This window comes from Lonchura striata, chromosome 3 (assembly GCF_050655825.1).
Source record: "Lonchura striata isolate lonStrDom1 chromosome 3, ASM5065582v1, whole genome shotgun sequence".
In the NCBI taxonomy this organism is placed as follows: domain Eukaryota; kingdom Metazoa; phylum Chordata; class Aves; order Passeriformes; family Estrildidae; genus Lonchura; species Lonchura striata.
In genome coordinates this window covers 111,616,035-111,634,605 of record NC_140705.1, presented here as the reverse complement: position 1 = coordinate 111,634,605, position 18,571 = coordinate 111,616,035, and the positions used below count along the sequence as shown (strand labels likewise).

At 46.3% G+C, this 18,571-nt stretch overlaps 1 protein-coding gene across 1 annotated transcript; it reads left to right on the top strand.

Moving 5' to 3' along the window:
* Positions 1-5,026: 5,026 nt before the first annotated feature.
* Positions 5,027-17,088, top strand: LOC110484853 (TOG array regulator of axonemal microtubules protein 2). Its single transcript, XM_077782529.2, has 10 exons — positions 5,027-5,181; positions 6,853-6,958; positions 7,690-7,925; positions 9,424-9,576; positions 10,738-10,855; positions 11,818-11,921; positions 13,278-13,482; positions 14,618-14,834; positions 16,142-16,231; positions 16,853-17,088. The coding sequence occupies exons 1-10, from the start codon at positions 5,027-5,029 to the stop codon at positions 17,086-17,088; spliced, it is 1,620 nt and encodes a 539-aa protein (XP_077638655.2).
* The last annotated feature ends 1,483 nt before the right edge of the window (positions 17,089-18,571 follow it).

Here is an 18,571-nt window from a genome sequence, read left to right as displayed (position 1 = left end):
AGGTGGAATTGTGCCACACAAAATGCAGTCTCTGGTGCATCTGGGTCAGCCAATGCTTTCAGGTTGAAAGCCTCAGTGACACTGTTGTTGTTCCTTTGCCATCTCTGGGTGTGTAATGATAGGAGAGATGAGACTTGAAGAAATAATTCTGCTGATGCAGAAACAGGAATTAGATACCCTGGTCCCTTTGCTCAGGGTTAGTTCTGTCAAATCCTGGGTACAGACACTTTGGAATGACTCCTTATTTGCTGATATACATCTGGAATGTTTAGTGCAGCTAGGGTGCTCAGTAAATAAGGTGACGTTTTTGCTGGATTAATTCTGGACTAGAAATGGCCTCATTAAACCTTACCTGTCTCACCTTTATTACTGACCACAGCATTCTACAGGGTGAAAGAATCCAGTTTTAAGACACTCATCCTGCTTGGCTGCCATATGATTTTATCCTCTTTGAAACCATGTAAAGATTTAGTTCTTTTAGTTCTAACAGCTCTGTTGGAGAGTATTTCAGAATGAAATAACAAATTTTGAATTGACAGTATTAGGCAAGATCAGAAATGTTTTGAGTCAGGTCATGTATATGTTTGGGGGTCTGTTGAAAAGAAGGTAGGGAATAAACCCCTGGACCAGGTAAGTGGAGCAAAAATGGAACTTTTGGATAACCACTTTGTTCCCTACAAATACAGGCTTGCTGAATACTGGGTACATTAAAGGAGAAAGCAAAACTTCCTTTGCATCTAACATTGTTTGTGTCCCAGCACTTCCTTTGTTGGAAAGAGTAATATAAAAATCCCAAAAGTGCAAAACCCAACATAGCATTGAGTGAGACCTACAGAAAAAGAGGCCTTGAAAACTACTTTTGAAATCAATTACTTCCTAGACAGAGTCACATTCTAGAGACCACTGTGAATTTCCAACTGTTTGGAAGCAAAGGCATCCTGTAGTAGTGGGGAGGCAATAGGCAACACATGAAGTAGTAGAACCCTTCTCTCTTTCCAGCTCCATATTGTTCAGAGAAATTAAACTGATGCTAGTTTCGTTAAAAATTACCAACCAGTCTTTACAGTAACTAAAATATGCTTTGAATTCCTCATCCATTAGATGGGCTGATTGTAAAGGCATGAGTTCAATGAACTCACTTCTTCTCTTGTACCTGAATTACAGCTTCCTCTGAGACTACAACAAAAATGGAGAGGAAGAAGGCAAAGAACTCTTGGTGCAGGCTAGGATCTGGGATGCCTCTGTTCCCAAGGGAACTGGCTGACCTTTTTGGCTTGAGGACCCATGTGCCAAAGCCCAACCTTGGCAATGAAGGTCTTGGCTCCCAGCCAGCTCAGGGGACCTTGGCCCAGGAGCCGCAGAGCAGCACTGGCCCCAGAGTCACTGCCAGGGAGGACCAGGTGAAGGCTGAGCATGGCTCAGCCTCACAAAAAGGTAAGGGGGGAGCTGGGCCCTTCTCTGGTGGGAGGAAGGCTCTTGTGGCAGCCTGGAGAACCTGAGCACATTCCCAGGGAACAGCTGTGCCCTGCATGTGCTCCCTGCAATGAGCTGTGCTCTGCCAGTGCCCCCTGGAGCTGTAGGGCTGCTCAGCTGTGGGGCAGGCAGAGGAAATGGAAGGTGCATATCTTACAGTTAGAAAATGCATTCTCTAGTGTCAAGAAGACAGTACACATTTGGGTAACACTCCCTCAATGCTAAGCTTTTCTTTGAATGTCCTCTTAAATATTCCAACAAAGAGAAGAAAATGTTGATCTAAATGTAGGTATTAGAACACAGGACTTCTTTTAGGAACCAGAAAGAAGATGTTTACTAAAATCAGCATGAATAAGGGCAAATAGGGATCTCTGTCAAGAGCAATCTCCATCTCTGCCCTTCTCTATCAAGTACAGAGGCTCTCCAGCATCCAGGGGCTGCAGCCTTCATCATGCAGCAGGTTTCAGTCTGCTGGCCAACAGAGTAAATGTCATGGCTGCTGCCCGTAGCCCATCCCTTGGGAGAGGGTCTAGGAGGATGTACCTTGCTGCTCTCAATCCCAGTCTCTGTGTTTAATGGGAGCTCTGCAATCTGGAACCTGTCTTGCCTGTTGCCCAGCATGGTATTTTTGGGGGCTTGAAGTCTGCCAGAGATTTACAAGAGCCTTTGCTTCCATTACCAGGCCTCCCACTGAGCCGGGCCAAGGAACTGGGTCATCCCAGCGGTCCTGGTTTTACCAGTGACAAAGAGATCAAGGAAGGCTTTGGAAAGGTAAGAAATAAAGACAGGGATGAGCAGACCTCCTTTCCAGTGGCTATTTAGTACCTGGCCCACAATGTCACTGAAAATCATAATCTTCCCCTCCTGGGGGATAGGGATTCTCTTGGGAATATATTTGACAGCTACTGAGCAATTGCTTGACTATTTCCAGTGGTGTCAAGTTTGGAAATTGTGTTAAGGTCATGCCAGAAGCATACTTTATGTGCAAAGGCTGTTTTAGAGAAGTTCCGAATGACAGAGTAAGCTACACATTAGTGAATGTAGGCAAAGTGCACCCTCAGAAGCAGAGAAGCAAAGATTCTAATGTTGATGTAAGCAAGGCTGCAAAATAAAATGGGAGAGTTTTGCTTTTCTGGGTTACCTTTGTGGCTGTATCTCACAGCCCTCTCACTCTCAAGTTTTCTGCTCATTAACATCAGTGTTTCTGCAACTTGTTTTCACTCCTCTTTTTGGTCTCATGGTCTCAGAGACCAAGTCCTTTCAGAGTCCTTCAGAACTGAGTCCTTCAGAAGGCAGGAAGGGAGAAACAGCTGTAGTTCCTGGCCATGAGTGTTAAGCAACAGCTCATTACCCCTTCTTGCTGGGTATTGCACATGGTTTTTATTCTCCTGCCATGGCCTGTGGGAACTGAACTGCCTGCTCACTGGCCATGTGAGCTCTTCATCTGTCTTGGAGCACTCCTATGACTTTCATGCTTCAAGCAGGCCTTCCTGACAGAGGTTGCAGTTGCAACAGTGTAAGGTTGTGGCACTGAAGGGTTCCACCTCGCTGTGTGTAATTGCCAGGGTGAGGATGGGAGACCTTCCTCTGAAACTATTGGAATGTCTGTGGAGCTGCACTGAAGCCTGTGGCACTTTATGGACTCTGTGCCCGGGATGAGATGTTGTGTCTGGTTTGTGTGTCTCTGCTTACAGTCTGTGATGTATTTCCATTGCACCTAGATCCGTGCTGCATTGTGGAAGTTGGCTGAAGAGCACTTAGAGCCAAAGGACATAGAGCATATAGTGGAAGGGATAAAGAATAGAAGAAAAAATAAAAGATTCTTGCAGCCTCCTGATACAGTTGAGCCCGGGGATGAAGCTGAAGCAAGTAAGTGGTGGCTACACTTGTGGTCCTTTCTGACCACTTGCTTGCCCTTTGCACATTGTTGCAATCAGACTGGGGGGCTGTTTGGCTTGCATCTGAGTGGAAGCTTAAATAGGATTTATTTCTGTTTCCCAAAGAAAAATACAGAGGCATGAAGTGTCTTCGCTATGGCCTCACTGAGTCAGTAACAGAATATATCAGCCTCCCACCTTTACCTCTAAAGTCTTTCAGAGTAGAAAATTCTGTCTTGCAAAGTACACTGAGGATTCAGACTCTCTCCTGGAGAGCAGCCTCCAGAGAAGGTGACTCCAAAAGAATGCTTTTCAACCTGAAAAAAACAAAATTCAGTTCCTTCTAATGAAAACACCAGAGATGAAGATGTCCCTTCTCACAGGGGTTGGACTAAATGGTGCTTAAAGGTGCCCTCCAAACCAAACTCTTCTTGGATTCTGTGATTCTGTGATCATTGGCCCATTTTAGTGTTATACTTGGTATAAAGTGGTATATTATTGCTATATTTGAAGTTCTTTGGGATAACAAAGAGATGTTACCCACCTCCAGCAAGTTTCCAGGCTCTTTTCATCATCAGCCTGTCCAGCATCCTCCACTTATAAACTCCTATTTGGTTCCTGCAGGGATTAACCTACCACCTGTCAATGGCACAGCTTCTGGAGTGCAGAAAAAACACCCTGGTGGTGCCTTGAAGAAAAAGGTCTTGAGGAAGCAGGACAATGTGCCCTTACCACCCATCGTCCGTGGGGATGGCAGCGTCCCACACAGCTCCTCAGGTAAGCCTGCTCCATGGCAGCTTTTTCCTGCATGGGTTTGTCCTTGCCCAAGGAGCACAAACTGCCTTCTGCCTCAGCCAGCACAGCTGGGATCCTGGGTCCATAGCCTGTCCTGAGATTGAACAGCAAAGCTACTTTGGAGTTACTCCAGCTTGGTAGTACTGCAGCAGTTGGTTCTTAGAGATCTGCTGGAAAGTTGAGCTGAATGAAATCGTGGTAAAGGCCTAAGCTCTGGCTTTTGCCCATCCTGATAATCCAAACTGCAGCACTGGTGCCAGGAGGCTGCTGTGACTGCAGGGATAAGCTGCAGGGCAGTCTGCCAGGGTCTCACTGTGCACCTACAAGAACCACCAGGATCAGTTGTGCACTCATCATCTGGGCCCTCTGCCTGTGCTGCTGTCCGGCTCTGCATGCAGCTTTTCAGAGCTAACCTGACGTGGCTCTCCATCCATAGTGAATCTAGATGTGTATGTCTACATAATTCAGCATTGTCACTGGTGTCAGTGGCTGCGGTACATCAGTGACACCCAGATTAGCTCCTGTCTGAATATTTTTGATGATATGGTTCCTCCATACTTTGTGACAATATTCAAGGGAGCGCAAAAACCCTACAGAGTCTAGAGCAGTTCATCTAGATTCTGGGACTATAGATGTGGCCGCAGGAACCTGCCGCTGGCTGTGGCCCCTGTGGCACTGGGGAGCTGGCGCTGCGGGGCCATGGTCAGGTTCAGCCTGGAGCTGTGCCCAGCCGGGGAGGCTGGGGGAAAGCAAGGAGCCCAAGGCGCCAGGCAGCAGGGAAGCCTCTGCCCCAGTGCCCGTGTGTGCCCAGGGAGCCCTGGCTGGGAGATGGGCTGCAGGCCGCTCCATGGCGGGGTGCCCTGCCCGGGGCTGCAGCGCCCATGGCCGACCCTGTCCTTACAGTGACCTCGGAGACGGCCGCTGGTGCCAAACACCGAGAAGAGCCGCGCCGTGGGACTGTACAGAAGAACGCAGCCCCTGCCGACCCACAGAAGTCCTTGCTGGAGGGGCTCTCCTCGCTCGGCAGCGATGAGTGGTAAGAAAGGCCCCGTTCACCGTGTCCATTTTAGCACTAAGGTTGGTTAGAAGTGAGTCTTGCTGCTGCCTCTGAGCCCCAAGAGCCCAGAGGGCCGAAGGGCACTGGTGAAACTACTGCAGAGCACTGAGAGGATAAAGATTTGAGAGCAGCCTTTCCTCAGCCTTGCTCTGCAGCAGTGCTCCAGCTGCAGCAGCTCCATGCTGTTTCCTCAGTTTGCCTGCTGCTCTGTGGGGCTGCAAAGGAAATCTTGAGGGGAGAGAGAAAGCTGTGGGATGAGATGATTTGCTGACTGAAGGCAGAGCAGGATGGCAGCAGTTTTTCGTGCAGGTTTGGGTGCCTTGGGCCACTGACCCAGTGGGATTAAGATTCCTCTCTGCTCCCACTGCTGCCAGCAATGGCAGGTGACAGGGTCTCCCTGTGACCTCCTGCATGGCAGTCCCAGAAACAGCTCCAGGGAGTTCTTCTTTCTGAGAAACCGACTGAGTTGTGCTTTCAAGTCCCTCAGTCTGTCATTACTCCTAAGGGCTCATGGCAGAAGAGAAGGAAAAAGAAAGAAAATCCTCTAGGAATCCTGCACTTTTGGAATTCAGTTTTTTCCTTCTCACTGCTTCATATGGGCCTGAGATGTTTTGTCAATACTCACAATGTGTCCCAAAATTATACACAGGCAGAAGGAGGCCCAGAGATGATAACCCTACAATGTTAGGTGGTATTGGTTTTGTTTTTGGTGTCTTTTTGATCACTCTCTGGTGGATGCTTCATTCACACAGGGGTAAGGCCTCCATTCACACTGGCATAAGCATGAAAAATCTGTCCCGATGCATCTCCTTGTGCAGCCACATTTGCTCTGCCCTTTCTCTTCCCCATTTCTCTTTGGTGCCCTGTGAGGTGCAGAGAGCTCCTGCAGATGTGGGGGTCAGGATGACACTCAGGGGTGCCCATGGGATCAGTCACCAGCCCTGTGCTGCAGCCCTGATGCCTCACAGACCTTCCTCTGGCTGAGAGCCTACAGAAAGCAAGTGTTGGGAGATGGAGTTTTTTGCAACTTTTAAATAACATGTTGCTGTTGTGGGGGTTGTTTTAGGCGGGGGGGTTTGGGAAAAGCCAGGGTTTCAACAGTTCTTGCCCAGGGGTGGAATCTTCTAGGACATCCTGCTGCTTTTTAGGGGAATGTGTGAGGTGAAGTGGGTGACACACAAGCTTAGACTGAAGAGTGGAAACTCGGCTCCAGAGTGGCAGCGCAGACTCTCCCTGCTGAACTGCCTGCTGGGGCTGACAAGGAAGGAAAATGCCCCAGTAACAGCCCCATGGGACTGTGTCTCAGGGACTGGTACAGGGAGGTGACAAGAAACAGCAGCATGGCTCAGTCTCACAGCTTCTAGGAAGCAGTGACAGAGGGGCATCATGTGCCAGAGATTTCAGAAATACTGTCTTCTTAAACAGCCACAAATGAAGACTCTGATACCCCTCTGTTTGCCTCTTGGATTTTTATATGCTTTTGACAGCCACAGCATCCTGTGGCAACGTGTTCCACGATTTCATTAAGTGCTCCTTGAAAAGCACCTCCTGTGGTTTGGATGAGCTGCCAGCCTGGTCATTTCAGAGGGTGCTGCCTAGTTCTTGGATGGAGAGAAATATCAATCAATCTTTTTGGTACTTGCCTTTCAGGGAGCAGAAGGAGAAGGGACTCTTCAAGATCAAACAGCTGGCTGAATCCCATTCAGATGTCCTGCTCTCTCGACTTCGGGATATTTGCTTGGCACTTACCAGTGAGGTGAGAACATTGCTCTGAATTGTTCCCCATACTCCATACATGGTGTGTAGAGTAGGTATGTGCTTGTTCATCTCCATGTGTGCTCAGGGCATGTCTTCATTTCTGGTTTTAGACCTTCTATTTCTAATGTCTGTCAGCTCTCTGTAGGCTCTGTGTGTACATGTAGCTGTATTTACTGGTAGGTCAGGTATCTGACACTTGTTCTTCGAGTGAGGTGCCATTATAATGCAATGTGCAAATGCAGAAACTGAGACACTGATGACATTATTTACCAGAATCCTAATCTCTGCCCAAGCTGTAATTCAACACTGCAAATTATTCTGTAGACCTGAGGCTGAGTTTTCTGTTTCCTGGCTGAGTGCTTCAGCTGCTAGTGTTGCTTTCTGGAATAGGAGCACCTGACTCTTTTATCTTTATGACTTGTGCCTTTATGATTTGAAAGCAGTCCTTGTTTTAATTTACTAGCAAAAGGACCTGAAATCGAAGTAGTGGGCATTTTAGAAGTGTAAAATAGAACACTTTAGTGATTTTTTTTTTTTAAAGCCTGCAATAAGCAGGTCTGAGGCCAGAAATTGGGTAAGTGCTTTCCGTGCTTGTGCTCTTCTGCTCTTCTTGTGCTTTTATGTTTCTCTGGACACAGTAGGATGTTTTGTCATTTCCTGGGACTTCTGTTGAAGGCAACTGATTTCTTTTCAAGGTGATTCTTATGTTTTCCCTCATGACTTCCCCAGGTGACCAACCTCCGTTCAAAGGTGTCCTACTCTGCAATTGTCACTCTGGGAGAGTTCTTTGCAAACTTGAAGAAGGACATGGACTCTGAGGTAGAAGAGGTTGCACCAGTCCTTCTCCAGATGGTGTGGAACTCCCCAGAGTTCATACAGAAGGCAGCCTGTCACGCCCTGGGGCTCATGGTGGAAAATGTGACTCCTGCACGAGCAATGACTACTCTCATTGACAGGGGAGTCAAGTAGGTTCTTCTTTTAATGATATTCTTCACCTTCTCCTGTGTGAGTGGGGGAAGGGATGAGAGAGAGAGTGGGAATGGTGGGAGTGGGAATGGGTCCTGTATCCTGCATCTTCTGTGAACTCAGGGACTTGATTCTCTGATCTACCTCATTTCTTTCCTCTTGTCACCTATTTCTGCCCTCCTGCAGCAGAATCATAGAACTTCTCAGAATCACAGAACTGTAGAATATGGGGAGTTGGAAGGGGCCCTTCAGGATCATCAGGTCCAGCTTTTGGCTTTGCACAGAACAGCCCAAGGGTCAGACCAAGTGCCTGAGATTGTTGTCCAAATGCTTCTTCAACTCTGTCAGGCTTAGTGCTGTGACCACTGCCCTGGGGAGCCTGTTCCAGTGCCCAACCACCCTCTGGGTGGAAAACTTTTCTCCTGATATCCAAACTAGAGCTCCTCTCACGCAGCTTCCTGCTGCCTCCTGGAGTTCTCCCAGTCTGTCAGATTTTCTTAGACATGGTAACCACTGGGGAAATGAAAGGCCAAGGATAGAGCCTTGTGCTTTTGTGCTTTTGCAGCTGTGAATGGTGTTTGGTATTTAACAGCACTAACCACAGAGACCCTGGGAAAACCATGTCTCCTCTTGATGCCATTAATTTGAGAAATAAGGAGGGTGTTTGCTGCTGCCTAGAGCACATGGGGGAGAATGCGTTGGTGAGGCACAGCCTACACAGCAGGTAGAGCTCCTGCCAAAAGGAGTCTTGTATGACTGTCCTGGCCTTAGAGCTCTACTTTCAATTCAAACTGATGTTTCAGCTTAGCCTTGAGATGGTGAATCACTTTACAGGCACCTCCACAGGCCAACTACCATGGGACAGCTGAAGAAAATGCTGCCTTAACTGTTGGTGCTGGGCTGATAGCTCCCAAGAGGCACTCTCTAGAACAGGACAATCTGGCTAAAATGCCTGCCACTCTTTCCTCAGCTTTGGAATAGGGTAAAACATTCAGATATATCCGTTGCCAAGCCTTACAGAAGAAACAGGCTGCATTGCTGGATATTCTGCAAGTTCACAGCCCACAGCATGTTTTCCCTGCATTTGTTTTTCTCCAAAGGTCTGCAGATTTGGGGAGAAATGGGTGGAAAGAGCATCAATCCTGCTGCAGCTCTGTGTAGTGGGTGCCCTCTGATGGGTCAGCATGAATTGTCCTTAATTTCTTAATAATTCGTATGTGATCTATTCTTGTAATCTTTCTCAGAGAAAATACTGTGAAAGAAATGGAGTATCGGATAGTGCAGGGAGACTGAATTCCTCCCTCTTCCTCGCAGTCAGTCCTTCTGTACAATGCTAACTTTGTGTTTATCTGAGGGCAGAACCTTCTACAGGTGTCTGAAGTTGCAGGGAGAGCCCGGGCCTCCTTCCCCCAGCAAGGACAGGGAACAGGCTCTGGCCAAGGCCTGTGCTGCTGTTGCTCCTTCTCCTTGTGCCCAGTGTTTCTCTCTTCTTCCCAGGAGCCGCTACATCCAGGTGCGGAAGTGCGCGGCCGAGCTCCTCCTGTCTTTGATGGAGAGAATGGGAGTCACAAAGCTGGCAGGCACACCCAGGGCTGAGATGTTGGCACATGTGGCAGGGAAGCTTGCACAGGACTGTCACCAGGACACAAGGTAATGATCTTCATTTCACCTCCTCAAACAGGAAAACCATTTTGTGTCTGGCTAGAAAGGTAAAACCACAAATGAGTGGACACTGAAGGAAATAAAAAGTGACCTCGCTGTGTGGCTAAGGGGCATAGACTCAGAGAATATGCTGAGTTGGAATGGACCTGTCAGGGTCACCCAGTCCAGCTCCTGGCCATGTGCAGGGGGCCCCAAGAGTCACTCCACATGCCTGGGAGCATTGTGCAAACACTTATTGAGCTCAGACAGCCTTGGTGCTGTGACCCCTGCTTTGGGTTGCCTGGGAAATGACTGTAGTTGGTAACCTGAGGTTGGCCAGCAAAAAGGTGCATTATCAACTTCCTGTAACTTGAAGGATTCTTTACTGAGATCAAAAGAGCTCCAATTAGTCTGTCAAACAGTTTTGTTTGGTCTTAGGTGCACAACACAAAGCCAAAGTGTTGGCTAATGTTATTCACTGAAGGATCCCAAACATCTGTTTCTCATTAAGACTTTCCTAGAAATATTTCAAGGTTTGTTAGCCAATGTGTTCAGTCTTTCTAAACCCCTTCCACAGATTTCTGCAATGCTGTTATCTGTGGCTCAGTGACCTCCAAATTTCTTCTTGAAGAAGACTGTGATTTCCTAGTGGCCAGATCAACCCAAACTGCCAAAAGCCCCTTACTTTGATGATGAAATTCCCATTAATAGCTGCCAAGAACACGAGAGCAACTAGCTGCCTCTGTGCATACATATAGTATAGAATAATCAATAGGACGCATGAGGTGTTTTGTCCTGGCTTCCCTGACAGTTAAAGAAAGGCAAATTATTGTGCAATGGCAGCAGGACACTGCTAATAGGCTCTGACAACAAAGCAGATGTATTTTGCATGTTCTCTGGGAACACCCACAGTTTCAGAGTGAAATGATATTTTTCTGTGGCCCCACATTCTCCTCTTGTCTCTTGTGTTCAGCTGACAACACTGTGCAGTGTCAAGTGGAGGGAAATTTCCCTCTTTGCTGAGTAGGTAATGCCTTCTCATGCAAGGATTGCACCTGATGAGTTTAAGATACCCTTCCTTTGTTCATTTTTTCATTTTCATTTTCTTCCTTCCTTCCTTCCTCCCTTCCTCCCTTCCTTTCTCCCATCCTTCCTTCCATCCCTCCTTAGGCATTTTGGACAGGAGATGGTAAAGATATTGCTGAGTCACCAAAAATTGAAAATGCTTTTGGAACGATCTCTTTCCACCTGTGACCTGGAAGACATTCTGGCAAGAATTAAGAAGAAGGTAAGTGCTTAGCAGGAGAAATGTCTCCTTTGTGCAAGTACTGCCACCACTCATACGAGATCAAACATACCCAATCTGTCTTTATCTCATTCCTCTTCTGCTGAATCATTTTGCTCCTGGGAATGAGCTGGTAAACCTCAGCCTGTTCATTTGCAAGCCGCAAAGGGACTGATATTATTAGGGAAAAAGTGAGATTTTGAATATTTTGAATATTGGTCACAATGAAGAAAGGGAAAGAGGAGAAAATGGATTTACATTTAAGAGTAAGGCCCCCACCACGCTGTCCCTGCTCTGCCCCCAGTAAAGCAATTAGAGAATAGGAGATAACAGTCTGAAGATAACAGTATCTTTAAGACACTCAAAGTAGTAGTACCAAGAAAATTTCCAAATATACAAAAGATGTCCAAGTCAAGACTAGTTACTACAATTTCTATCTGTCTTTTGGGAATACTGCCCTGCTCTCAAGCCCTGTGGAGCTGGAAGAAGTTTGGTGAATCCAGCAGCATCCAGCAAAAAATTCTTTGTTTGTTTGGAGGGGGATTTTACTTTTTTATTGAAAAAATATAGAAAGGAGTGTGCCTTTGTGCAGGCACAGGGAGAGTGAGTGTTGAACCAAATCAACTTCCAACACAATGGGCTGACCCACAAAGAGTCCAATTTTTTCTGCTGCTTCCTTTAAGAACACTCATTGCCTACCAGTTTTCATAATTCCCATTTGTGCTCAAGATTAATGAATTTGGGGTTTTAGACTGCTGCTCAGTATGGTAGCACCCATAACCTGCCTTGGGCTATAGAAAGCAAAGAGTTGGCATCACTGAATCTCTGGTCTGTTTCCTTCTGTAAGTTAGGAAATGTTTCCCTAAGCCTTGATAGCAGTGATCCCGGTTCTAACTGGTGTTTTAAACAGGGAATTTCCTATTTTATATTCTAAAGATGGATGGGGTTTCTCCATGTCTTTGTAGGAGATGGAAAACCAGAAGAGTGAATGGCCAGCTGTCAAGGAGCCAGTGGAGAAGAGGAATGATGGCCCCAAGAAGCCCCAGGCCACGATGTCTTCTAGCAAATGGTACTGAGCACTTTTGTGAGATGTGACCAAGCATATGACAAGTTTTACATGCCTCTCCCTCAGGAAAATCTTTCTGACAGAGATGACCAGTGCCAGAGATTGTTTCCTTTCCCTACAAATGCTCTAGGATAAAAAATATCTACCTCTGCATTACACTGAACACAACTTCTCTGGAAGGGTTTTCACAAAAATGGAGAGACAAAAAGACACCCATTGGTTGCAGCTCAGACAATCCAGTGCAGTGGCAAGGGCGGTGTTGTGGAGGCTATGACAGGGCCAAGTTTCTGCTGCCTGACTTGAGACAAGTAAATTCAACCAAGGCTTTTTTCATCTGAGTAGAGTCTTTTTTAGATGGATGTTTTGATGAGAAGTCCCAGTCTAGAAGCAAGATGCCATTCCACAAAGATGCAGTTCTCACCATGTGGTTTGGCCTGGCTGAGTCATGGTTTTCTTACCCTCAAGCAGTACTAAGTTTGAGTAGTAAGTAGCAAGGCAATTCCTGAGCAGCTTTGGTCAACAGGTGTCTCAATGTGGACTTTTTGTCTTGATATTCCCGTCCTTCATATAGTTTACTTGATGGACAGCATGTTTGGTTTATTTCCCCCTGTGCTGCAATCAGCATTTAAGACAGGAATTTGGTCCTCGCTGTCTCTTCATTCCAATGGCAGAGCTACTTGTACCTGTTCTCCTCTGATAACAGAGGGTATTTATTTAGCCCTGTCACACTCAGTGGTGTCAGGAAAGTGACCACGTGCCTCAGTAGCATCTTCCCGTGCTCATGGATGAGACAGGTTGATCGAGGAGAATTGTTCCCAGTGGGGTTGTTAAGCTGTGGATCTAGTCTCTAGGGAAGCAAATGAAATGTGAGCATAGTTCTGGGATGTCTGGCTTCTGGTTTTATCTCTGTTACTGATTTTCTGGATCCTTCACATATGGCCCTGTTCACCTGCTCAGATGCATCTGAGTTACTTTTCCAAATTGTCATGGCTGGTTGTAGAGGCACTTCTCCGGAGTGATGAGTTTCCTTATTATAAGACACACACATCCCATATGAGGAGGCATTTAAACTTGGAAGTAGCATCTCTCTTTCCCCACAAAGCAATGTGAGTAGTGCACCTTGGAAACCATCTGAAGATAGATGAGATGCATCTCATCCTTGGTTTTCCTGAGTGAGAACTGGCGAGAATGTTACTAGCAGTTTGTCTCCTGTAATGATTGTCACAAGGTCCACGTTGTTCTTCAGAGCCTCATGTTTTTCTAGCTTGAAATCACATCATTAGGAAAGCTCAAGATATTTGCTCACATTTAACTGAAGCTATTATCACCAAGAGGTTCTAATTTGGTTTTGTTTTCCAGGGTGGAGTCTACTTCTGATGGACACCTATTACACCATGCAAAAGTCCAGGCCACGTTACCTGCAGCTGCAAAAGAGATGGAGCCACTCCACAAACTTTACCAGCTCCTGGAAGCCAAGGGGTTTCAAACACGGCTGGAAGGAGTGGCACTCCTCCTAGAGCTGTGCAAAAACAGCCCCCAGCTAATCTCCAATAACATTGTCCAAGTATGTAGGGTATTTTCATTATTCCTTTCCTTTAGCTCCTTTCCCAAGCCTGTAAAGGTAATTCAGTGTGTCTTGGCACAACATCCTGGCTGTTTGGGACAGGCTGGTCCCTCTTACCCAGACAAATTTAATTCAGGTCCAGGCTTCAGGACAAGTTATTTCAGTCCAGCTGTATTTGTCTGGCAGGTGCCTATTGATGCTGTTCATCAGATGATGACAGAATTTTCTTCTGGTGTAACTGCTGCTGTCTCCTACTCCCAGTTGGGTTAATTGAAGGGAATTCAGCCACTGAAAGCATGGAAATTACAATCCAGATTAAAAATGGGTTTGCATGGGGAACAGAAGTATCAGGCTGGGTTTGTTTAAACCCAGGATTTTTTAAAGAATACATCTGTAGACTCCATCTTGTCTTGCACAGGCACAACTCTGGCTACTCATTTCCATCCTTGTCCCTAATCCTCTTGGTAAAGACAGTGCTCACCCTTCTTGGGGGGCTTTTTATTCTCTTTGAAAAGGAGGAAAACAGCTAAGAACAGATCTCTGCCTTCTCCTCCCAGTAACTGCTTTTTCCCTTTTTCCAGAAAAAGGTGCCTGATAATGTGGCTGTCAAGTGGACTGAACCTGCTCTAATGAGAGTTGTACAGTACATTACATTTCAGAAGTTCACCTGTTAGTTAGAGATCCTGGAAGAGTTGATCAGAGCCCTGCACTTCTCCAGACACAGATTCTGAGACAAACAAAACTTATATCTCCTCCAGCCATAGTTTTGGCAAAATCATAATTGCCCTCAGTACGTGAGGCAACCATATAGAAAAATGGGCATTGTAAATATCTGCTTCCTTACTTGTAAAGCAAAGGAAGCCTTTTTCATTAATAAATTGAATTGATTTAATGATTTATAGTGGAGAGAAATACCATAGGAACTATTTTGTCCCCAACCAAACCACTTAAAAACAGAAGAAAATCTTTCAAGCAGCATGAGGTTGCACAACCATTCCAGTGAGTGGCCCACAGGAAAACAGTGAAATTGGGCAAGCAAGTGCTGACCTGAGAGAAAGGATCTTCTGAGTGCTGCAGCCACTCTTCAAACAAGGACATTTTAATCCAGCTTTCATGTTGTTTGTTCTCTTCACAGATTTTTGATTACTTTGTCCTGAGAATATGTGACAGCCACAAGAAAGTGAGGCAGAAGGCGCTGGATGTGCTAGCTGAAATCATAGGGCTCCTGGATGATGCCATGAACCCTGTGATGATCCGTTTGGTAGAAGGAATAGCAAAGAACCTGAGCTCAAATGATCCCGGGGTTCACGCTGCGGCTATGAGAGCACTGGAAGAATCAATTGCTCATTTAGGTGAGGCTGACCCCCAGCATGGACTCTCCTCAACTGCATCTCTGCCTCTCCCACACAAAGAGAACACTGAGTGCCTTGATAGCTGCTGTTGTCTGTGGAATGCTCCAGCTGACACCCACCAGAAGCTGTGGAGGTGCAGCCCCTTATGCACCAGTCCCCAAACAGGCTTCAATGTGATCAGCAATTCCCAAAAGTCCCAGGAGCCCTTGGCTCTGTGCTGCTTGTCTGAAGAGCAAGTCCTGGACTACAGCTTTGCTACAATTCAGAGGCAAAGGGGTTTTGGAGTTTGCTTGGGCCCCATCTGACTTCCCAAATGAACAGCTTGGCTGTTGGCATGAAGGGACACTGGCCCATCAGAGCTTCTGCAGAGCAGCCATCTGGAAGGCTCTACATTATAGGCATTAGCTGCCTATTTTCCCTCTTTCTTCTTTGTTTTCTTTTTTCAAAGGGGAACTTACAATTCACCAAGTTAATTTATTTATAACAAATCTAAATCCAGATGTCAATGGTGCCTTGTTCAACATATTGTTTTGTGTGGGGCAAGATTGCTCTAGCAAATATCTACATGGGCACTGGCTGCTCTAAATTCCTTTGCCACACAGATTTATGTCAGCTCTGAAAATGACTGAAAAATGGAGTGTTGAAGAGGCAGGTCTCCAAGGGGCATTTCCACTTTCTCCTGCTCAACTGCTTTGTGAACTCAGGAACTGCCTGAGTCCCAAGGATGGGGTTCTTCCTTTTTGCTGTGGGATACAAACCCTTTTCACTGCTTACATGTGACCGAACTCTAGAGATCCCTGATGTGAAATGTTTTAACATAGCTCCTGGTACAGAAGACAAGCTTGAATTTACAAATGTGAAAGGAGAACTTTTCTTTTGGGATCTTAAACCCTGCCAAGTAGGCTGGAAGGAAAGATGAAAAGGATTTAAAAATCAGCAGAAATTTACTTTCTTGTATAAAATGGGGTTGCCCCTGACCTTTCCCTCCTCACTGTCTTTTCCTATGACCTCAGAAGAGTGAGCAAAAACATATGTTTCATTTGTAGATAAAATATCACTGATGAAAGAGTGCAGCAATCAATGGACCCAAATGAGTGGCCAAGCTCTGCTGGATGTCGCAGATTGTATCGCAGGTATGGCCTCCAAATATACTGTTAGTAGTAAATTTTTGTCTTTGTTTGATATAGTTCAGTTCAGAAAATGAGCAGAGAGCAGATTTCAGAAACAATGTGAGAAAAATACTTGCGTTTTGGTTAAATTTCAATCTGCTTGTGTAGCATTTTTCTCTCTCTATGCCCCTATTTCAGTGGACATTATAAGAAAAAATGCCATTAACATTGGAGAGGAAATGCCATTAAAATGTGGAGATGCCCAAATGCCACGGCAATGGGGTCTGGGTAATTCTCTAAGACACGCTGAAGTTTGAAACAGCTCTGTGTTGTGAGCTACAAAATCATTCTGCCAAAGACACCAGCTAATCACTGATATTTCTTATCCAGCTGTCAAGGAGCAGCCATCTCTGGGGGGCTGGAGTTTTGAAGTGTGTTCTCATACTGCCCTTTGCTGTGTGCCACTGAGCAAAGGGAAGAGTCAGATTAGACATTTGGTACTTGACATCAAAGTTACAAACATGGAATCATCCCTTTTACTAGAAAACTCTTAATTGCCTCTCTAGGGTGCATTTCCAAATCTTCAGTGTGGGTTTAGACAACTCCTTAATAGGAATAAAAGGCAATTTGATATTTCAGTCATTGTTCATGCAGAAATAGATTGTGAAATAATTTAGTAAAGGTACAAAGTCTGCCACAGGGACAAGGCTCTGGTTGGAGAAATTAGTCCTGAGGCGTTGGTGGTTCTGTTTCAAGGATCACCAGCTGCTTTGCCCGTTTCTGGATCATGGGGTTGTGCATGCTCTTTCACTGATCTTAGCCAGAGAGGCTTCCAAGCAGCAAAAGCAGAGGTAGACCCTTGTTTGCATGGAGGCTGGTGGGTAAGAAGCTGTGCCTCTCTCCCGGCAGAGCTCGTGGAGTGGGTTTACGCCAGGAGCCCTGAAGTCATCCAGCGCTACGCCCTGCCTGTGCTCTGGTCCTTCCTGGACAAAAAAGCTCTGCCTGTCCGAAGTGCCAACGTCCGCACGGTGGCCACCAGGCTTGCCCTGGCCCTCTATGAGGTTATGGGCAACAAACTGAAGAAGTGTGCTGCCAGCAAACCTCCATACATGCGGGAGAACCTCTCCAACATTCTGTGCTGGTGAAGGCAGGATGTTCTCCAGGAAGATGACCAAATGCTGAGTTGGACACCTCCGGATTTGACCTCTTAGCTGTGCCAAAAATGACGAAATATGAAGGAAGGGCGTGCATCTGCCCCCGCTTTCTCCATCGCCCTTCCTAGTCATGACATGGGGTGCCTGAAGAAACTCCAGACTGAAGACAAGGTGAAGGCTGAGCATGGCTCAGCCTCACACAGAGGTGAGGGGGAGCTGGGCTCTCTCTGGTGGGAGGAAGGCTCTTGTGGCAGCCCAGAGAGCCTGTGCACATTGCCAGGGAACAGCTGTGCCCCGTGTGCCCCTGCAATGAGCTGTGCTCTGCCAGTGCCCCTGGAGCTGTCGGGCTGCTCAGCTGTGGGGCAGGGAGAGGAGCAGGAGGGTGCATGTGCAGCTGAGCCATTCCTGGGTACAGCACAGGGCTCTGGGCTCCTGCTGTCCCAGGGCAGCCCAGAGGCCAGGCTGCTCCTGTGGCAGCCCTGTGGAAGTGGGTCAGGGTTTTCCCCTGGCCTGCCTCCAGTTTCCGCCAGCAGGAGCATGCTTCCCTGTTTAGAAGTTGGCAGGAAATGTGTCCCATGAAATCTAGAGCTTAAGCTGCTTTAGGTTTGCATTGTGGCCTTTGTTACATTTTGTGTCTCCACTTCGCAGGCCTCACTGGATATCCTCTTACCAAGTTTTGTCTGGACACTTCTGATTGTCTCCTACCTGCAAAGTCCTTGCTTCTCATCCAGAAGAGCTCTCATCCTTCCAAGTTCACGAAGAAGCTGCCGCCTGCTTGAAGAGTAGTTGAAGAATAGGATTTATGCATTAGTCTTCATAGATACAGATGTACATATGTTCTGATATTTAGATGTAGTTTTGATTAAATGTATTTTGATTGTATCTTGAAATTTTGGTGACATATTTTTAAGTGTATATATTTTATTTTGATGGTTTTAAAAAAAGGTAAATAAATAAATAAAATTTAAATAAGCCAAGCAGAGAATGTGAGACCCAGACCTATCCAGCCTAGAGGTTATGGGAGTGCAGCTCACTCAATGTGCCAGTGTCTCACACATCCTGTCATCACTGGGCTTCTCTTCTTCCTCTTTTACCATGTTTTCTTTGTGTCATTTGCACTGCTCTTTGTCATTTGGCATTACAACTCAGCCACCCATTGACATGTCTGGGGGACAATGGACCCACAAGATCCTGTATAGTCAAAAGTTTTCCATGTAGATGTACTCTGTGCTCACAAAAGGCCTGAGAAAAGAAATCAAGAGGAGTGTGCCCAAATCCCAAAGCTTTGCTCCTTTGCAGCCTCACACAGATCTGGCTCACAGGTGTTTTCAGTCATAATTTCATAGGTAAGAAGAGGACACGAAAAAAGATGCACTGCTTTGGAAAAATCATCTGTATGTATATTTACCCAGGACAGCAGTCCAACTGTGTTGTTTGCAACCTGTTGTGAGGCAAATAACAAGTGACAAGGGTT

Bases quoted from the DNA above. Each gene is read 5' to 3' on its own strand.
- LOC110484853 (XM_077782529.2), top strand. From the start codon at position 5,027: ATGGCCGACCCTGTCCTTACAGTGACCTCGGAGACGGCCGCTGGTGCC. The intron at 10,856-11,817 runs GTAAGTGCTTAG...ATGTCTTTGTAG, and splicing joins TGGCAAGAATTAAGAAGAAG to GAGATGGAAAACCAGAAGAG. The intron at 11,922-13,277 runs GTACTGAGCACT...TTTGTTTTCCAG, and splicing joins ACGATGTCTTCTAGCAAATG to GGTGGAGTCTACTTCTGATG.